Genomic DNA, 20086 nt, shown 5'->3' on the forward strand with positions numbered 1-20086 from the left:
GCCTAGAGGACCGCTGGGCCAGGGGGCCCCAAGGGCTCTGGGCAGATGGGCCGCCCCGCGATGCCCGTCCCTATCTGCTGCTCCCTGTGCAATAACTGCTGGGCCCTGCCGTCCGCGCCAGCCCAGGCCGGTCCCCATGGGTGCGGGTGAAGAGCAGCCTCTCCCTTGCTCAAGAGGAAAAGGGAGGGGACCGCCGCTGTGGCCCCCTCCCCAATCTATGGCACAGCACAGGCCCTTGCCCAGCACAGAACTGCCCTTTGGGGACCTCTGCCAGCCTCTCGGGGCAGCACAAGGGGCAGGGGGCCAAGGTTGGGCCCCAGCATATAAGCTATCAAGAGTATTAATTTATTGGGAATGAGCTGAAGCAGATTTCCCCAGAGAAACAAAAAGGTATAACTTTAACAAATATATATTTAAAAAAAGAAAAAAATATTATTGATTCTATAGAAAACCATTTACCAACTGGAAGGACACTGGAATCCAGTTCAAGACAAAAGCTGTCAGGGACCCAGGCCACCCTGTGCCCTTCCCTTCCTCCGCCTGGGAGTGGCCACGGCCCTGACCACTAGCGCACCCAGGAGGCTAAGTCCAGGGAGGTTGGGGTTTGGCCCAGGTCTCTTCTGCCCTTCTCTATTGTGACTTCTCTGCGTCTGAAGAACTTGAAGGATGTGCCTTGCTCGCTGATAGTCTGTGTCCTCCGTTCCACTGAGACGGTGGGGAGGGCTCCCTCTTGGCTGAGGCCACGTCCTGGGGGTGCTGCTGTGTGGGTGTGCTGTGTGTGCAGCATGGTGAATGGGGCATGTCAGCTGTGCATCAGCAGTGTGGGTGCAGAAGTGTGACAGGCTGCGGGCAGAGGTGCATGAGGGTGCACCACACCCTCCCTCCCCAGGGCCCTGCACTGGCACCAGTCCACCACACTGGAGTTCCCACAGATGCTCTGCTCATGGTCCAAGGCTGTGTTGTGTGGTCATTCTCACCCTCTCTCTTTTCCTCTCCTTTCCTCCCCCTGAAAAGTACTGACTGGTCTCCTCTATTGTGTTTGCTGATCCACAAGTGTTGGACACAACTTTGCCATTTCTTTAAAACAAACAAACAAAAAGAATTAAACCTGAAAACCAGCGACTGTGGTGCCGGCTGGTGAAGGGGGCCTGCTAAGAGGGTGTCCAGGCATCAGGCCCCTTCCAACTTTCACACCTGAAGCTTCCCCCTAAGTGGATGTCCTCCCCACCTGGCTTCTCCTCGGTGGGCAACCCAGACTGGGGCTCCAGCAAGTGGGGAGGGATGATTGGGCAGGGAGCTGCTGTTAGCTGTCAATAAACAGCAGAAAACAGAGCTGCCTGGCTCACTCTTTGAGGGTATGTGTGTTGGGAAAAGTGGGGTGTGGGGACTGGAGGCTGGGAGCCAATGGGTGGTGAGCCTCTCCTGCAGGGAGGAAAGGTCCCCTCAACCTCTTTCCCTCAATGCTGTTTTCTGTATATACCAATGTCCTCAGGGCCACGTGTAACCCCTGGCCCCAGGATGTGTCCCCACTCATGACCACAGTCTGTGCAGCTTTTATTTCAATCAGGAAGTAATCAAATAAATCTATATACAGTCTAAAAACAGTAGAAAAGGTAAGTAAAAAGGCCCATAGTCCAGTTGGGGTGGGGACAAAGGGTCGGCTGGGCAAGCGTCGTACCTGGCACCCAGAGAAGAGCCTGGGCGTTACCCTAACCACAATGAGACAGGGCCGAGTTGAGTAGAGGGAGGTTCACGGAGTGAGGGCAGGGAGAGCACTGCCTGGCCACATGACTATCTGCTCCTACAAGGCAGGAAGAAGCTCCAGGGCCACCCTGTGTTGCCAGCTTGGCTCAGACAGGCCCACAGGGAGTAAAGGCCTGGCCTGAATTCTGTTAGCATGTCCAAACCTGCAAAGAAAGGTCTGTTTAAGGTGCTGCTGTGGCCCAAGGACACTTGTCAGTCACACCTGCCCTACACTGGCACATACCGGGGGCCACTAGCTCCTCATCCTCTCTGTCCCTCCATTCTGTGCAGCCCCTTTGAATAGTCTGAATCATAGACACTGACCTTCACAGTGCTATCCACAGCTCCTGAGAAGAGCCGGCCCCGGGACACAGCCAGTGCAGTCACACTACCCTGGTGGCGCAGTAGGGTCTGGGTGCAGATCATATTATCCATACTCCAGACCTGGGGGGCACAGGGGATGTGAGGGCCCACCCAAGCCCAGACATCTTCCCTCTGCACCTCCTGTTGCTACTGGGCCGGGATGTACCCTGAGGGACCGGTCATAGGATGCACTGAAGACTTTGGTCTGGTCTGGTGTCGAGATGACTGCCAGGGCATAGACGGTTCCCACATGGCCTGTTAGGGTCCGCACCTGCTCCTTGGACTCGATGTCCCATACCTGAAGGGGGGTATGGGACAGGCACAGGCAGTCAGAGAGATCCAGAATGAGGAGAAGAATGGCCCTGAGTCAAACCTGCCCCTGGGTACTCAGCCCTTACATGGATGAGGTTCTCGTAGGTGCCACAGACAATGTGGTGATTCGTCACAGCGATGGAGTAGACACTACCACCAGATGTTTGTAGGACGTGGATGCAGTCGAGGGTCCGGATGTCCCAGATCTATGGGCAATTGTTCCCACTTGGTCCAGGCCAGGAGCCTCACCCCCAAGGTCTCTGAAGCTCAGATACTAAGGCAGCCTGCCCACCCACCCAGGGTGTGTACAACTGTAGGGGCAGGATAGAAGGAATGCTCAGGGATGGCCTTGCCAACAGGGGGTAGCCTGGCACACCTTGATTGTCTGGTAGGAGCCACTGTACAAGTAGCTCTGGGCTGCCACCAGGGCCCGCACCCAGTGGTTGAGGCCTGTGAGCTCCTTCTTCAACTTTAATTCAGTACCCACGATGTCCCAGACCTGTGGGGATGGCTGTGAGCATAGGCTGGGTCAGTGCCCAGTGCCCTGATGCTGCACATGTGCACGCACACTCTTGCCTGTACCTTAATGGCCTTCAGGGAGCCACTGAAGAGCATGTTGTGAGAGGACACAAGTGTGCACACAGGGTTGTCATGGGCCCGGATGGTGTTCACCTTCTGCAGGTTCTGGATGTCCCACACCTAAGGTGGTAAAGGCAAGCCTTAGGACAGTCCTGCTGCGTGAAGCCTGGGCAGTGAGGTGGGAGCTGGGCCTCCTCTCCCCATGCCTCCCCCCACTGGCCCCACTCACAATGATAGTGCAATCTGCAGAGCCACTATAGAGCTTGCACCTGGGGAAGCAGAGCCAACAGGTGAGGGAGAGGGAAGGTGCCATCCTTTCTGACAATGCCCTGGCTAGGGCCAAGTGAACCAGCATCTTGGCCTGGTGCCAGAGCCTCTGCTGTTTCTGAACCATATCCAGTGTGTGGGGAACCTTGGAAGTGGCAGCCTAGCCCCTGGTGCCTGCCTGGCAAGCATCTGATAGCCGAGCTGGGCAAGAGTCACCAGCCATTAGCCCCACTGCCAGGAAAACTGCTACAGCTAGTGACCGAGCACCTCTGCCTCTTGATACATACTCACACACATTAAGGCCCACACATGGCCTCCCAACGTGAGACCAGAAGTCAGGTCCAGAGAAAAGGCCCTCCCCCAGGGAAAAGGAGGTGGCCAGGAGATGCTCCATATCAGGGCCCTGGCTTGCTAGTGATGCTGATCTCTTGCCTCTGCCCTCTAGGTCTGGCCACCTAAGGTGCACCAGGGCTAGGGTCAGGATCTGTTGGGAGGCCAGTGCGCTAACACACAACTCTGGAGACAGAACCACCACCCAGGGATCCAGCACCACTCAGGGCTGAGGGTGCCCTAAGGTAGAACAGACACAGCCACACAGGCTGAGCTCATAGCCCATGGGGCCGCAGCAGTGCCTCTTGGTCAGTGGGCACACACATGCCTGGACTCACCCCTGGATGCAGAGAGCTAGCACAATGCCGTCATGGCCCTCTAGTGTCTTCTGGCATTTGTAGGTGGTACAGGTGTCCCATACCTGTAGAGACCAGGGTCAGAGTAGATCCAAGCAGGGTCAGCCCAGTGCCATGGGGTAGGATGGCAGGGTAAAGAAGCCAGCCATCTGGGGGAGAAGGCCCTGCCTGGGCAGGAACCCACCCACCTTGATGGTCTTGTCAGAGGAACCACTGAAGAGCAGGTCACCCATGGAGTAGACACAGAGACACCAGACAGGGCCCTGGTGGCCTACAAAGGTCCCTTTGCACTTGAAGATCTGCTGAGGGTCATAGGCTGCAGATGCAAGAAGCTGGTGAGGGACCCATGGGGGTCCAGGGAATAGTGTGTGGAAGCAGTAGGGGGCTATACTCACATCCTAGGATGCCCATGTTCAGCCTTGCGTTGATGTGGGACAGCTCATCCTATAAGGCCAAGAACAGAAGGGAGAGTGGTAAATGGAGCTGCCATGGCCTCTGGTGCAGTCATGGAGCCCCCCAGGCCTGGGCTGAGCAGGGGTGGCAGCAGCCCTCACCCAAATAGACTTCTAGCTCCAACTAATCGGAACAAAGGCCAGTAGGGGAGGCCTGCCTGCTGGGGCCCACCTTCCTGCATCTCACCCACCTGCATGCCCAGCCCACTCACATTCAACATGGATGCATCCCTCCGGAACTCCATGAGGTCCTCGCTGAGTTTGCTCTGATTTTCATCCAGGACATCTGCACAGCAGGAGAGAGGGTGTCACTGGCATCAAGAGCAGTAGCTGTACCCTGTACCCTCTGGGTTGGCCCTCACCAAACTTGAGCTCGAGGCTCTTCTCTAGCTGGTCAATCTTCTCAGAGAGCTTGCCCAGCATGGAGCGCAGGAAGGCTATCTCCTGGTCCTTTTGTGCCAGGGCCACATGCATCTCATGGAAGCGGTCATCTGTCTGCTGCAAGAACTCCTTCAGGCCCTCAAACCTGCATGTCTCTAGATGTGTCTCATATGTGTCCTGGTTCCCGATGAAGGTGCACCTGGGGGAACAGGACAGCTGCCCAATTGCCTGCCTGCCAGGACCCCTTCCCTGGCTTCTCTGACCCCAAGAATCCCTTAAGAATCCTCCCCTGGGCTGGGGATATGGCTCAAGCGGTAGCGCGCTCGCCTGGCATGCGTGCGGCCCGAGTTCGATTCTCAGCACCACATACAAACAAAGATGTTGTGTCCGCCGAGAACTAAAAAATAAATATTAAAAAAAAAATTCTCTCTCTCTCTCTTTAAAAAAAAAAAAAAAAAAAAAAAAAAGAATCCTCCCCTGCTGTAGCCAACACACACCAGATTCAGCTGCTCTCCCACCTGCCTGACCTCCAGCACCCAGCAAGCTACTTCCTGAGAGAAATCCAATCATGCACCCGCAAAGCTCTTCAGTTTCCTCTCTCCCTGAAAATAAAACCCACAGTGCTTTTGGTTTCCCTGCCCTGAAGAGCTGGGCTTCTCTGCCTCTTCTCCCACCCCACCTCTCTCTCTAGTGGCAACTCTAGTCATCTGCTCAAATCTACTCCTGTGTGCTCCCTCCCTGACATTCCAGATCCCCGACCCATCCAGTCCCCTGGGAACTCAGTCCCTCCAAGGCAGCTGGACCTCGGCTGTGATGACAGTCATCAGTGTCCTCGGGACCAGCACACAGGGGCTCTCAGCTGAGGTGTGCTGAGGAGGAATGGGACCCCTACCTGTGCCCCCCCACTCACCCGTACTTGGAGTGAGGACACTTGATGTGCTCGCATTCTTTGAGGTGGGCTTCCAGGTTCATCTTGAGGAGGGGTGGGCAGCTAGGATTGTTGGGGCAGCGCACAGGCCTGTAGTCACAGCTGCCCTCGTGATCCCTGTACAAGAGTAGAACATGGGGCATGTGGGAGGTTAAGCTAGCCAGAGCCACATGGAGCCCCCAGAAACAAAGGTGCTCAGAACTCCCTGGGGGATGGTGGCTACTTACTTTCGGGCACTAAGCTTGATGGTGAAGGGGCACCCCCGGGGGTCCACCTCGAAGACACTGGGCTTCCCTGCACCCACCACACGGCAGCCGTGCCTGCAGTGGATGAAGAGCTCCCCAATTTGTTCGGCCACTGCGATGTTGTTCACCACCACTGTCAGCTTGGCATTGTCCACGGGACACTTCTCTGGGGGAGGAGGGCATGCTGTTCCCATAGCCTGCCCAGCAACCCCATCCCTGGTAGCTCTGCCCTGTGCAAGCTGAATCCCACTGAGGCAGGAGAGCACAGTGGAAGGATCAGGTAGGCGTGAGCCCACTAAGTGCCTGATCCACCCATCTATGACCTACTGAGGTGCCTGGCACAGGAACAGGTGAAGGGCTGGGCCACCCAGAATGACAAGCAGGTAGTGACAGGCGTCTCTCAGATAACCCAATAAAGTCTTTTTTTTTTTTTTCTTTGATGGTGAGAGGGATTGGGGATTGAACTCCGGGGCACTTGACTAGTAAGCCACATCCTTGGCCCTATTTTATATATTATTTTTTACTCGCTTTTGCCGAGTCTGGCTGTGAACTTGCAATCCTCCTGCCTCAGCCTCCTGAGCTGCTGGGATTACAGGTGTGAGCCACCACGCCTGATAAAGTCTTAAGCAGGGGCAAGGGGCCGAGGGCAAGGATCGAGGGACAAGGCATGAGGAAGAAACCAGTCTGGGTGGCAACAGTATGGGAACAGCCACTAAGGGGGTAGGAAAAGGTGCTGGTGGGGACAGAGGTCCTTAATAGAGTACAGGTGCTGACTCTGGGAGGCCCCACCCCATACCCACTACATTGAGGTCTGAATCTGGAGACACTGGGAATTCTGGGTCCCACTGCTCCTCTAATGGAGCTCCTGAGCTTGGGCCTTAGTGCCTGGAGCACCACTACAGCCCTTGCAGAGGACACGCATGCCTAGACTGTGGGAAAGATCAGTGCGAAGCCAATAGCCTCTGCTGAGTGGCCAGGGCCACAGATAAGATGAAGGCTCCCCTCCCCTGCTGGGGGATGAGGTGGCTGGGTCTGGACAGGAGGGAAGAACCTACCTGACTTCAAGGCACATCTTCTACAGAACGTGTGCTGTGGGAATAAAGGACAGATTTGGGGGATGGCTGAGGTCTTCTTCACCCCAAGTCAAAGACAGTAGCAGCCAGGGTTCATCCCACTCCTTGCCCTGCACCATAGAAGGCACCTACTAGGCAGCCAGATCAGGCCTGTAATCCAAGCCAGGGCTCACAGGAAGGGGCAAGCAGCCGGAACAGGGAGGGAGGGTCCATAGGCAGCCTCACCCCACAGGTGGTGATCACAGGGTCCTTGAATACACCACAGCAGAGTTGGCAGCACAACTTCACCGAGGGCTGCTCAGCAAATACCAGTGGCTCCTGAACCGAGTGGGTAAAAGGTAGGAGAAGGGGAGGTGGGCTGGGGTGCTGACAGGGGCCAAGGGAGCCCCCCTCAGTCTCACTACCCAGGCTGACTGGCCCACCCCTGCCAAGTCCCAAGCTGCTCTCTGGGGCTGGAGGCATTTCAGCTGGGATGTGTTTAGACAGGCTGCTGAGGCCTGGGAGGGCCTTACGAGAACCAAGGAGGGAAAGCAGGGGGTGAGGCCCCCAAAGGCAGGGCTCAAGCAGTGGAGGGGGGGCCATGTCCAGCAGTTCAGACAGTGTCCACACACACTGTCTGGGCCAGTTCTTGCCTGACCCTTTTCCTAGGATGAAGACCAAAAAGGGCCCCCACCTAGGCTCCACCTGAGCCCCATATTCCCATTGCCCTTCCCTGGGCAACCCTGAGATGGGAGTAGAAAAACCACATCTCAGGGACCCAGCCTGGCCCCTCAAGTTCTGACACGGACCAGAGAGGACCAGAACTCCTGAGCAGACCTGATCTACTCTCTTACTAGGAGCTAGGCTTGTGTGGCCTGAGGGAAAAAAACCCCAATGGCCCCAGAGCACAGTGACAGTTCTGAAGACCCTCTACACTGAGCCCACTGCACCTACCGGCTCCTCTTCCTCCTCAGGCAGTGAGAACGTGGAGCGCAAGGACATGCTGGACTCAGAATGCAGGGAGCGGACGGAGATGGCCGAGTCAGAGCGACGAGGGGTGCTGATGGGGGGCTGCACGGAGAGAAGCATCTCATCAGGGGCTCCATACAAGGTCTGTGCAGTGGGGAAATGGGGCCCAGCACTGCAGAGACGAAGGGAGCAGTGTCCCTGGGATACCTGTGAACTAGCAGGTACTTTTGTGGGGGTGGCCACAAGGAGTACATGGGGAGCCAGTACAGCCTCTGGTCCCCAGCCTGCCCGCTTAGTCAGTGGCCTCAGTCCCTGGTGCTGGGCTGCCCACTTAGGACTGCCAACTTTCTTTGTGTAAATGGAGAGACTTCCTGCTATTCAATTCTACGAGGACACACTCGGGCTGCTTCCTGCTTCCTGCGAGGGAATGTAGGCTGCAGAGGGGGTGCTTCCAATAGCCAATCCTGGGGAAGAAGAGAGCCCCTGGATTATTGGATGGAAGGCTGGCCTGGGAGTGGCTGCTGGGCTCCAAGTGCCCACTAGGCTCAGCAGCCTGCCTAGTATCCTGCCCAGGGGACTCTAGTTCAGCCTGGAATGTTTGCAGAGAAGGCAGGGATAGGTCCCCAGCAAGTCCTGCCTGAGTCTCCTGAGAAGGAGGCCAGGGCCTCCCTCAGGTGCCTGTCTGCCTGAGCCTGCACAATGAGGGATTGAGGGGGTTTAGGAGAAGGGGACAGGCACTGTTCCTTCTTCCTTTCTGGGCCTCGGCCTGAAAACTTTCAGAAGTTTCCCAGAGCTGATGCTCTCTTAAGCCCTTCCTTCTGGGGTGACAGAAGCTTGCAGTCTCATTCCTTGAGTCACTACGTTCAGGAAGCAGCACATGCACACTGCAGGTCAAAGTCCTCCAGGCCTGGGCCTAGCTGCCTCTCTGCAAAGCCTCTGTCCAGCATGGAGGTGGACAAGTTGATCACCTCCCTGCCAGCCTGGGTGTGAAACCCCATGTACAGAAGCATAGCCTGTCCCAGGGCCAGACATCCCCAAGCGGATGGCAGTGAAAGCAGAACCAGAAGGGAGCAGCCATAGAGCTCCACTCTCCTCTGCCTACCATTGGCGGACTTCTCTCAGGACCCAAATCTCCTGAGCACAGGGGTAGGCTGGGGGCTGCCTACAGGCCCAGAGCAAACACAGAAGGTGCTCACATTTCTTTAAGGCTACTATGATCCACTGGATGCTCTATAATTATCTGAAACCAGAGAAACAGTGAATCTACTTTCTCCAAGGCCCAGGCTGTCTGGTCAGAGGTCATAAATGAAGACAAAGGCAGGCAGAGGCCCAAGTGTGCCTATTCAATTGATTAGAGTTTTCTCTATTAACAAGGAAAACAAATCCTGGCCTCTCAGAATGAGGAGAAGCCTTCGGTCCTGAGAAGGCCTGGCTGAGCTGGGAGAACCAGCCAAAGGCCATCAGCAAAGCTGCTGTACCAGCAAGTCAAGATAAAGCAGAGAGCAGGCCCAGAGGAAGGTCAGTTTGCTGCCCAGTACTGTTGGGGTTGGCCTCTGTTCTCTGGAAGGCTCAGAGCCCAGAAATGAGCACCAATGACCTAACTGACAGGGAATGGCCAGCAGGACCCTGGCTACTGTGCTGGACAATAGCCCCTAGCCCAAGTGTCCTAAACTCCTCCCTCCCTCACATGGCCAGGAACAGGGCTCTCTAGCACCCCTGCATTCATCTGGGGCCTCAGAGGCCCTCTGCTTCGGTTGACCCTACAGCTTAGGTCCATGTACCTTTCCTCACCTGCTCTCTCTCTCTCCCCGTAGGGACCCCTCTCTCAACTCCCTGCCTACCCAGCAACCCACTCTCTCTACTCAGCAAGAGCACAGGCTTCAGGAACATGGATTTTACCTGGTCATTCTCCTGACTGAACCTTCTGTGGATCCCATCTCACTTGAGACAGAGCCTAATGTGTCTTGTCCTGGCCCTCAGGTGCCACACCCTCCAGCCCAGTCCCTCAAACTGGCTATTCCTGCCACCACCATCTGGTCAATGGGGCCTCCTTTTTGTCCTAGGGACTTGCTAAGTGTGCTCAGGGTGTCTACACATTTTTCGCTCTGCCCTAGTGTCAGCCCACTTCTTGGGCCCTGGGCTCCAGGAAAGAGACTCTGAAGGAGGGTGGGGACCTACCATGCTGTCCTCCTCATCCCGTGGGGAGTAGGCGAGGGTGCTGGAAGAGGAAGGTGTTCTGCGGTGCTGCTTGTAAGTACTGGTCCCATCGGCTGGCAAGAAAAGAGGGAAGGGGCCCAGAGCTATGGAGGTGGGCTGCTGCAGGAAGGCCTGACCATGCTGTGTTGGACCTGACTGGCAGAGCCTGTGCAGCATGTGGGTCCCTGGGGGCTGTTTCTAGCTCTTGGCCTTCTCCATGTACAAGAGGGTGCAGTAACAGGGTGGGTAGCTGGAGTTGCCCCGCAATATCAAACCATGCTGGGAACATGGCTGTGGAACTCACCCTGCCCATGGACAGCCCTAGAACTGAGTCTGGACACTCCTGGCCCCAGCCCTGCCTACCCTTGGGAGGGGCCTTCTTTTAGAGCCTCCACAAGGTCCCATCAACCCAGCTTGACCTGGGCTACTCCATGCCCCGCTGAAGTGCACAGCCAGTACCAAGTGATTACACCTAAGGTCACTGGCAGGAGTGTTTGAACTTCAAGGTAACTGCCAGCTGAATTGTCTGACAGCCTTGGTTTACAGAAAACATGCACAGACAGGCCAAGGGCATGTAGTAGGGCCAAGACAGCATGCTGATGGTCTGGGTCCTCCCACCCCTCTTCCTGGCACAGTCAGAACTAGGAAGCAGCCCCAGTCATTTTAGCTTCCCCAGTGAAGGTGCTCAGCACCCCTCCTCCTCCTGCCCATATCATCCCTGCTATGCCTGAGCAAGAAGGCTGGACTGCCCTGAGAAGCAGGGTTGGGAAAGGCCACCTCATGGGCCCCACACTCCCTTCACTGGATGCACTGAAGTGGCTCCTATCAGCCTCAGGCCCAGCCAGGTCCAGATAGCACAACAACCAGTCCCAAGGCCTCAGGTCAAGATCCGGCCTTCAACTGCCTGCCTGTGACTGGGCCTCTGTTTCCCTATCTGTCTCAAGAGTGGCCAGATAAGGCAACTACTATTGCTTTATTGATGAGCTACAACACACCCTTGCCACTAAGGACAAGGGTGCAATAGCCCATGTTCCCCTCTGTTCCCAGAACTTTTGACAGCTGTAACAGGCACTGTGCACTCTCCAAAGGTAGATGAGCAATCTCTTGGGTGGGTGATTAGAAGTGATGTTTTCTTTTTTCCTTAGAAAAAAGTCACATGAGCCAGGTGTAGTGGCATACACTATAACCCCAGAGGCTTGGTAGGCTGAGGCAGGAGGATTGTGAGTTCAAAGTCAGCCTCAGCAACTTAGCAAGACCCTAAGCAACTCAGTGAGACCCTGTCTCTAAATAAAACACAAAAAGGACTGGGGATGTAGCTCAGTGGTTGAGTGCCCCTGGGTTTAATCCCCAGTACCAAAAAACAAAAAACAAAAACAAACCCAGCCACATGACAAGAAAAGCAGCCTTTTCAGAGCCCCTAAGGGTCACCCAGTAGCAGGAGGAGCTGGCATGAGAAGGCGCATCAGGTCTATCCAGGGAAGACCATGGGAAGGCAATTAAAAACCAATTGGCTGGCACAAACCTAAAAGCACAGCACCAGAAAGGCAAGAGAACACACTCCGGCCCAGAGTCCTGGACCTGAGAAAAGGGCACTGGCCCCACACCTTCAGGAAGGACACTATATCTGCAGTGGCCTACAACCGCAGACCACAGTGCTGGGGTTAAGGGTCATGGATCACGACCAAGAAAGGATCCACAACACTTATGACCTGCTGGAGGCTAGGAGACGGGCTGAGGATGAGCCAGCCCCAAGTAAGGTTGAGAAGGATTGGGTGGGCAGGTGGTGCCGCCAGCAAAGTCAGAAGAGCCCTCCTGGGAGTGGTGCTAGGAAGAAAGGGAAGGACAATGCCAAGGGACGGGAAAAAAGGATGCACAGCAAAGGCTGAGGTGTTGGAGCAGGATGGCCTGGCTTCTGCCCAGCCAGGAGACATGGCAAGCAACACAGGCCAGAAGCTGCCCGTGCCTTCTCCAGGACCAGTGCCTGCCTCACTAGGAAGGCTGGCCTGGGAGGGGCCAGATTCCTCCTACTCACAGGCTCACCTTTCGTGATGGTGGTGACTGCCGAGAAGGCGGGTCCAAAGGTTGTTTCCATTCTGGTCTAGGAGAAAAGGAGGAGCCTTGGCCTTGTCCCCGGAGAGAATGTGGACATGCACTAACACACTTACCCGCAGACGGGTACACTTATGTAGGGATACCCAACACCATGCTTGGGAGGCATCCCTGCTTGCAGGCCTGCTGAGCAGGGGTTACTCTGGAAGGTCTGCAGTCAGTGCCAATGACTGGAGCATGGGTATACGAAGAGGGCAGACCCTTACCCTTGGGCGCCCCTTACCCCGGTGCTGAGGTCTGGGGAGGGAAGGTTGGCAGGACCCCCAGAGAAGCGGTTGTAGCGGGCGCTCTTGCCTGAGCTCATGCTCTAGAGAGGCATCCAGAGTCCTTGGGCAGCATTCCCTGTGGATGGAACACAGATAAAGGACTGAAAAGTGGGGGCCTAGTCCCTGGCCGTCTGCCAAGCTGCCCCTGCGTGATGGGCCTGCCCTAGCCAGTACACCACAGGACACACTGTGGCCTGTTCCTCTCTAACACCAACTTTCTGGCAAAAGCCCTTCTGCCCCCTCCTATCCCAGCCTTGTGACTGGGCCTCTGTTTCCCAGATAGGGAAACAGAGCTGCAGGGAGGCGGGCCCTCAATTTTACCAGTCCTCAAAGCCTAGCCCTCCTAAAAGCCCACAAAGCTCTGCTCCAGAGGTAGGGAGTCCTCCAGCTGTGCTGTCACAGCTGGTCACTTCTAGATAGGTTGCTCTGCAGGCTGAATGTCCCTGGTTCCAAGTCTGGAGCTCAGTGGGCATTCTCTACCAGCCCACTGGGCTTTGTCCAGGGTGTAACACACATTAGACCTAGTCCACAGGGACCAGGGCAAGAAGAATGTTGCTTCCTACCATGGCAGGTTCTGTCAGGACCTGGCCAGACAGCAAGGACTCTGGGAGAAACCGTGGGGTGAAATAACTGGAGCCCAACTTTGCCCACACACGATCACATGAAGAAAAGTCACAGAAGAGAGTGGAGCCTCAGCTCTTGACCTCAGGTCACCTACACCCCTGACTGTGCCACTCAGGGCTCAAATGCTGGGGAGGCAGGGAGAAGGTATGTGGGAAGCATAGGAGGTCCACCAATGACAGAGCCTGGGGTGGGCCTGAGTGATCTTACCCCTCAGCAGGCCAGACCTACAGGGAAGAAGGAAGATTAGAGAAAAAAGAAAACATAGACAATAGGTCATACTCAGGACAGGTCCTGGCAACAGAGCAATCTCAGGCTGAGACAAACCCTACCTTGTGGCAGCCCAGCCACATCCCTGCAGGGCACAAGCACTGCCAGACGACGCACCCTCCCAAGCAGTCACTCTTAGGACTAGCAGCCTAGAAGTTAGGAGCCTATAAGGGTGGTGCTAGGATGGCACCATGTCCTGCCATGGAGCAGCAGCTGTGGTTAGAGCCACGAAGCTCCAGCAGATCTCCCCATAGGGAAGAAGGCCACACACCAGGACCGCACCATGAGGCACACATGTGCTCAATGACTTCAAAACCAGCTTTCTACTTAGGGGCATGACAGCAGAATGCCCACCTCAGGGTCCAGAGCAGCAACCGGTTCCTGAGAAACTACTCCCAGCCCCATACCCAGGAGGTGAGAGAAACAGTTTCTGCCCATGCTATGATAATATAGCACATGGGCAGCCTCGCTGCTTCCAGCACCTTGTCTCCCTCCTCCCACTCCAGTCACCTGCCAGCACATACCCTTGGCTCCATAGCATCCATTTCCTCCCTCCCACTGCACCAGTCCCATTACCCAACAAAAGCTACCCCACCCAATACCCCCAGACCCAAATGAAACTCCAGGGCCTGGCTGTGTGCCTCAAACTAGGCTCTCTGGGGAAGGGCAACTGAGCTCAAAGGAGGTGTCCCTGGGGCAAAGATATGAATATGGCTTGTTCTGCCCCAACATGTGTCTGCGCCTAGCCCCCAGCACCACTGCTGGCTTCCTTGCTAATCAGGAAGGCCCAGGACAGCTGGCCAGGGGTTCAGCTTTTGCTACCTAGCCATCCTGAACCCAGGGCCTGGAGGACTCACATTAAGGTGGCTCACAGGCAGCATTAGGAGACACTGACCTGGATTTCACAAACCCATCTTGCTCTCTCACTGATAGCTTCCAGGGTCACAAGGCCAGCTGCAAGCTCCAGCAGCCAGGACCCCAGTAGGTACTCCCCCAGGTTCACAGAGAGGCTGCCTACCCACGAGGAACTGCCCAACACCCCACCCGTTGTTCCAGGCTGGGAGAGCAGGGACTGGCTTCTCATCACTCTGAGGTGAGGTAAACAGAAAGGCACGCAGGGCAACATGCAAATCAGCTGGAAAGTCCCAAAGGCCAATAGCGGCCAAGGCACAGCTGTGATGGGGGGAACTTTACAGGACTGGCCCAGAAGCCACACTGAGCAGGAAAAGAGGGAGGCAGACTGCTGGGCCTGGGAAGTTGTTTCCCAGATCACAAGGGCCCAGCCCCAACCAGGGATTGGGGGTAGGCAGGACCCCGGCTGGAGTCCAGCACCCCCATCTGTGTGCCCTGCCTGGAAGGCAGCAATCCATCATCAGCATCTTCAAATTAAGCAAGATGCTGAGGCCTCCCCTTAGCCCAGTCCCCCCAGGCACTGAATTTTGCAATAACTGTCTTCCCCGGGCCCAGGCTCCAGACAACAGAGAGGCTCTGCAGGACAAATCCCTGGGAAGCAGATGCTGAGCAGCTCAGCACCCAGCTGGCTGGCAGCACAGGGAAGCTGTGTCCTGGGTATGCTCTGGCCCCCCAGAGTGGAGGTGGGGTGCCTTTTCCTCACCCCCCAGAGTGGGGGTGGGGTGCCTTTTCCTCATTGCTGAGGTTCTTGGTGGGCAGGAAGTTGTCATCCAGAGTAAGAATTTGCCATCGGTTCTCTGCCTCCTGGAAGCCTGGCCACCCTGGTCCTCCAGTTCCCAGTGCTGGCAAGTGGGAAACAGCTGTCCTTAGGACTGGTCCCTCTTCCAAACTAGGAAAAACCTTAGTGAGTGGGCTAAAAAAGGCTTTCCCCATCAGTTCCCTGCCCCTCCTTTTCAAGTCCAAGTTCATCTGTCTGTCAGCAGGGAACAGAACAGGTATTCTTTTCTTTCTTCTTTTTTGGTGGTACTAAGGATTGAACCCTTGAACCCAAGGGTGCTCTACCACTGAGTTATATTTCCAGTCCTTTCCATTTTTATTTTGAGACAAGGTCTCACTAAATTGCCCAGGTTAGACTTGAACTTGTGATTCTCCTTTCTCAGCCTCCTGAGTTACAGGGATTAGAGGTGTGCACCATAGCACCTAGCAGGATTCTATCTTTTAAAGAGGAAAGACCCCAGAAGAAACGGTGCTGTCTACCTTGGCTGTCACCAGTTGGTAAATGTGACCCAAGGGTACTCAGGGTTCTGAGGCAGGGTGGGGTAGGTATGTGCAAACAGGGCAGAGCAGACTCTCTTCCCCTAGACTCTGCTCCACCAAACCCTCCACCTGGGGCAACCTCACTTGAGTTTGGGGTAGAGGCCCAGAGATTTTTGCCCATTCATTTCCACATCCAAGGGAGTTCTTCAGCTCCTGGGGGTACTCCCTGGCCAATAAGACCTTCCTCTCTGCACACATGGAATGCAGCAACCCCTCTTCTAGAAACCCTGATCAGGGGGGTAAGGCCCTTTCCTTTTGCCCCCAGGAGGGAGTGCTTGGAGCCCCACAGAACAAGATCTGCTAGGTATCATGCTTGGGGGTTGGGGGAGTGAGAGACAGGTTTCTAATCCTTTTCCCTTGGGACAAACCCTGAGGAGATCTGGGTCAGGCTTGGCCAGGATCCTTGCCTACTTGGACTCTATGGCTGGCAGCAGGGGGAGTGGACAGCCCAGGTGGGCCCTGTTGGAGAGAAGGGCAATGGAGGGAGTCTACAGATCCAACTCCCTACTAAGGCCAAGCCCACACTTAGGGCACTCCTCCTGCATCCTCAAGGGATTGGGGTAGGGGTGGCCCTATCCATTGAATAACATGTGCTAAGTCCTGAAGGAAGCAGGCACACCCTGAGAGTCCTCTTAGGCTTATAACCACCTTGAGAAGAGCCTAGGATGGGTCCACAGGCCTTAGCAAGCCTGAGCTGTGTGTGGCCAACTGGCTGGACAGCAGCCAAAGTTCCAAGCATGGTTCTTTGAATCATGGAGCCAGCCTAGGGGACCCACAAACCATCCCACAAGCTGTCCAACCCCTGGGTCAGCCCCTGCCTCAGCTCTCCTGGCCCAAGCCCAGGTCCAGCTGCCAAACCCTATAGAAACAGTCCTGGTTGCCATAGCAAAGCCACATGCACTTCCCTGTCTCTTCTCCCAATGTCCCCTTAGCACATCTTTTCCATCCCAGACAGGCAGGGTGTAATGTCCAGAATCTCTGCAGCATCCCTGTTTTGCCTGCTTCAGGTCTGAGGATCCCCTCAGAACCTCTGTAGGCCCTGCGCAGAGGCCCATTTGGCCTCTCTCCCCTTCTAGCCCCTGTCCTCACCTTGTCTTTTTCTGTTTCCTGCACTCACAGACCCAACTATGTGGAAGCCCGGTAAACAGCCTTCCCTTCCCAGGGCTCTACACCCTTGCACCTTATACCCAGCTTCCAGGCCTGTCCTGCCCAAGCCAAGCCCTCCAGCATCCATGGCTCCCTCTGCTAGAGGAAGAGAAGGGCCCTGCTCAGTAGCCAGGCTCCAACCCCACTGCAGTAGGAATGGGCTTTGCTGTCCCACCTGCCCCTGGCCTCAATCTGCCATCCTTTCTTTCCCAGATCTCTTGATTGTCTATGGTGTGGCGACTGGACACCCCTTATTCTTGGATTTCTGCAAGGCTGCCCCTTCTGCCTGAGTGCTCCTGGGGACAGATTCACCTCCACTCTATATCCTTCTGTCTAGGACTCTGAAGCACCAGATCCTGTATCATCAGCACCAGCCCCTGGTGGCCTTTTCCTTCCTCATCTGCTTACCTGGCAGCATGTTCCTCCAAGGGCAGCACCTTCTATCCTGGGACTGTCATGCTAGGGACACAGAGGTCTCTGTCAAAGGGCAAGGGGTAGGTGGATCCCCCTCCAAGGGTCCCTCCTAACTGAGCCCTCCAGAGGGCTGATGAAGAGTTAGATGCCCACATCCTAGTAAGGTCAGGCCTGTGAACAACTTGGTTCAGAGCAAAATAAGTCCAGCTGATATCTCATGGGATTGGGTACATGTGTTCCTACGGACCCCTGAAGGTGTCCATCACAGATATGGTGAGTGACAGAGTTGTCAAGTCCACAGACTCAGACATATCTGGGTTAAAGGGCACCCCTGACTCTAACAGATATGTGACTGGGTGAGCATCTTGCCCTTTACTCTATAAGACAGAATAAAGATGTACCCACATCTAAAAGGAGCCTAAGAGTTAACAATATGATTAAGAATGAAGGTTCTGCTAACAGTGGTTCCTTTCTGAGAGCTGTGAAAAATGAAGGCTGGCCCATGGACCCAGCCAGCAGCCAGTCATGCCAAGGCTGACCCAAGCCCTGTTCCTTCTGCTTTCTCCATGACTGCCAGCAAACCTCGGAGCCCCACTGCAGCTTTGAGGCAGCCAAGCAGAGCCAGAGTGGCTAAATCAGAGTCCAGGCTGCCTGCATCTTCTGACCAGCAAAGTCCTTCAGCTGCATCTTCTTTCCATTTTTCATCCAGTCAGCTGGTTGAGGCTCACACCCACTGGGTGCTGGAGAGCAGAGACATGCTGCTGGCTTTACCTAAGTCCGACCCTTCAGGACTGGAAGTCCACTAGTCTCCATTCAGTCTGCCAAAGGCACTTCTCAGTGGGTACTGAAGACCCCATCTCCATTCATTTCCAAATTCCTTGACATAGTGCCACAGGGAGTTATTTCAAGGAAACTCTCAGGTTGGGGCACCACCCTGGCTGCTTCTTTCTGGACTGTCTCCTCCTCAGCCAAACTGCACATATCCCTACTCCCCCTGTGGCAGCTTCTAGCTCCCTGAGACTGCAGCAAATAGGTACAGAAACTTCAGGAATCAGAGACTGGGGTTCCATGGAGAGAAGTGAATTCCCAGAGAGGCCAAGCAGGAATTTATAGCAGAGGGTGTGCCTAACACAAATCCTCAGAAAAGGGACTGGGGAAGGGAAAGGCCTAAAGGGAAGAAGTAAAGGAGGCCATAAGCCTGTTGAAGGCAAAGGGTGAGTATCCCAAAGGAGAGGAGGGGTGTGAAGGGTGCTGACATGAGGGTGCAGATGGGCTGGGCAGATGGAACCCCTAAGCATGTGAGTCTTAGGAGTAGGGTAGAATTTCACCTGACTCAGTCCCAGCTGACCATCTTGGCCTTGCTCAAGACAAGGAGGCTTGGGCAATTAGACTCCAAAGAGGACTAGGAGACATTGGCCCAGCCTCTTCATTCTCTTCTGTCTCCACTGAATTCCCAAATCCACCTTCACATACAATCAGGAGACTCCCAGACTTACACCTGATCCATCTCCTGAGTTTCACGTCCTCCCCAGTTAGCTTGTAAGCCGAAGAAAATTCCCACCCTGCACTGTGAAGCTGTCCTGCCTCCTCCACCTCACCTTGCCACCAAGCCCATTCTCTCTCTGGGTCTTTGCCCGCCTTGCTCCCTCTGCTTGGAATGCTCCTCCAGCAATGTCCCAGGACTGGCTGCTTCTTCACCTGATCTTTGGTCAACTGTACAGCACTCATCCCCATTCAGGAGCCCTCAGTACTCATTTTCTCAGCGTCCTGCTTCTCTCATGATATATCACGACTCCTCATATTTTTGTGTACTGTCAATCCTTCCCTCCTCTCTACACCAGGAGTTGTGCCGGATGGGTTGCAAGCCAGGAGGCATTTGCCAACGTCTGGAGACATTTCTGTTGTCACGGGGGCTGGGGGTTACTGGCTTCCAGTAAGAAGCCAGGGATGTTGTTCCACATCCTACAACGCACTGGACAGTCCCTCCAAGCGAAGAACGATTCAGCCCGAATTGTTAATAGTACGGAGGGCGGGGAACCCTGCACCAGAAGAGCTAATGAGACTGGGATCCCGTCCTCCGCTGTCTGCCAGACGCCTACAACAGTGACTGGTGCCCAGATGAAGCTCAATGAGTACAAGAAGAGAAGAACCAGGGAATGCAGGAGCGCACCGACCGGCGGCCCAGCGGCTAGGCAGACCGCCGCACCGACGCAGAGACCCCGGCCCGTGTAGGCCCCGCCCCCCAGGCCGGGCCCCCTCTGGACCGCGCGGCCCCTCGGCGCTAGCCCCGCCGCGGCACTGACACTCACCCGCCCGCGGCTGCCGGGGAGCGGCAGCGCCATCCGCTCGCTTCATCGTGCCCCCGCGGCCACCGGCCGGGAAAGGGACAGGAGGCTCGATCCGGAAGCGCTCGGGAGCGGGGCCCGCCGGGACTTGTAGTTCGCCAGACCTCGGCTGGCTCATGCGCGGCGCTTCAGAAACTACGACTTCCGGCGGCTTTTGAATGGCTCTATGTTCAGACCAATATCTGATTGGCTCTCTGCATCCGTCACTCACAGTTAGGCTCAATGGCCTCCGCCAAAGGGAGGAACTCGCCGGACGTTGGTGGTGTAGGCCTGTAGTTCAGGAACTCAGGCGGTTGAGGCGGGAAGATCGAGTTCAAGACCAGCCGGAGTAAGAGAGCGAGACGACGTCGTCTCAAAAAAGAAGCAAATAAAAAGATGGAGCTTCGGTTCTCACCCCGAGAGACCGCCCCGCAAAGAAATGCTATGGCATAATTAGTGAAAATATGGCATGATTGGCGGAGGCGCAGCCTACCGCAGGTGAGGGAAGGCGGGAACTTCCGCCGGGTTGCCCAA

The 20086-nt window shown here is 55.6% G+C and overlaps 1 protein-coding gene across 5 annotated transcripts; it reads right to left on the reverse strand.

Annotated features, from left to right (window-relative positions):
• Positions 1-1530: 1530 nt before the first annotated feature.
• Traf7 (TNF receptor associated factor 7) lies at positions 1531-19701 on the reverse strand. 5 transcript variants are annotated; one of them, XM_077105977.1, is made up of 21 exons: positions 19538-19669; positions 12489-12624; positions 12214-12271; positions 10156-10247; positions 7963-8079; positions 7255-7347; positions 7012-7045; positions 5939-6122; positions 5694-5828; positions 4765-4982; positions 4615-4688; positions 4346-4394; positions 4139-4266; positions 3933-4015; positions 3227-3266; positions 3001-3117; positions 2795-2917; positions 2505-2624; positions 2273-2404; positions 2068-2187; positions 1531-1907 (listed from the first exon to the last, which is right to left on the reverse strand). In XM_077105977.1, the coding sequence occupies exons 3-21, from the start codon at positions 12263-12265 to the stop codon at positions 1893-1895; spliced, it is 1926 nt and encodes a 641-aa protein (XP_076962092.1). In that variant the 5' UTR covers positions 12266-12271; positions 12489-12624; positions 19538-19669; the 3' UTR covers positions 1531-1892. The 5 variants fall into 5 exon arrangements, with proteins under 5 accessions (XP_076962092.1, XP_076696167.1, XP_076696166.1 ...); XM_076840052.2 differs by having other exon boundaries at positions 5700-5828; positions 12506-12624; positions 19538-19588; XM_076840051.2 differs by having other exon boundaries at positions 12506-12624; positions 19538-19588.
• Between the last annotated feature and the right edge of the window lie 385 nt (positions 19702-20086).

This window comes from Callospermophilus lateralis, chromosome 19, assembly GCF_048772815.1.
Source record: "Callospermophilus lateralis isolate mCalLat2 chromosome 19, mCalLat2.hap1, whole genome shotgun sequence".
Lineage (NCBI taxonomy): Eukaryota > Metazoa > Chordata > Mammalia > Rodentia > Sciuridae > Callospermophilus > Callospermophilus lateralis.

What these genes read in the sequence shown, in the direction of transcription:
- Traf7 (XM_076840051.2), bottom strand. Translation starts at nt 12,586, where the DNA reads ATGAGCTCAGGCAAGAGCGCCCGCTACAACCGCTTCTCTGGGGGTCCT. An exon ending in ATCAAGCTTAGTGCCCGAAA is followed by an intron (nt 5,829 to 5,938) that starts GTAAGTAGCCAC and finishes ACTCTTGTACAG; the next exon opens with GGATCACGAGGGCAGCTGTG. An exon ending in TGTCCTCACTCCAAGTACGG is followed by an intron (nt 4,983 to 5,693) that starts GTGAGTGGGGGG and finishes CTGTTCCCCCAG; the next exon opens with GTGCACCTTCATCGGGAACC.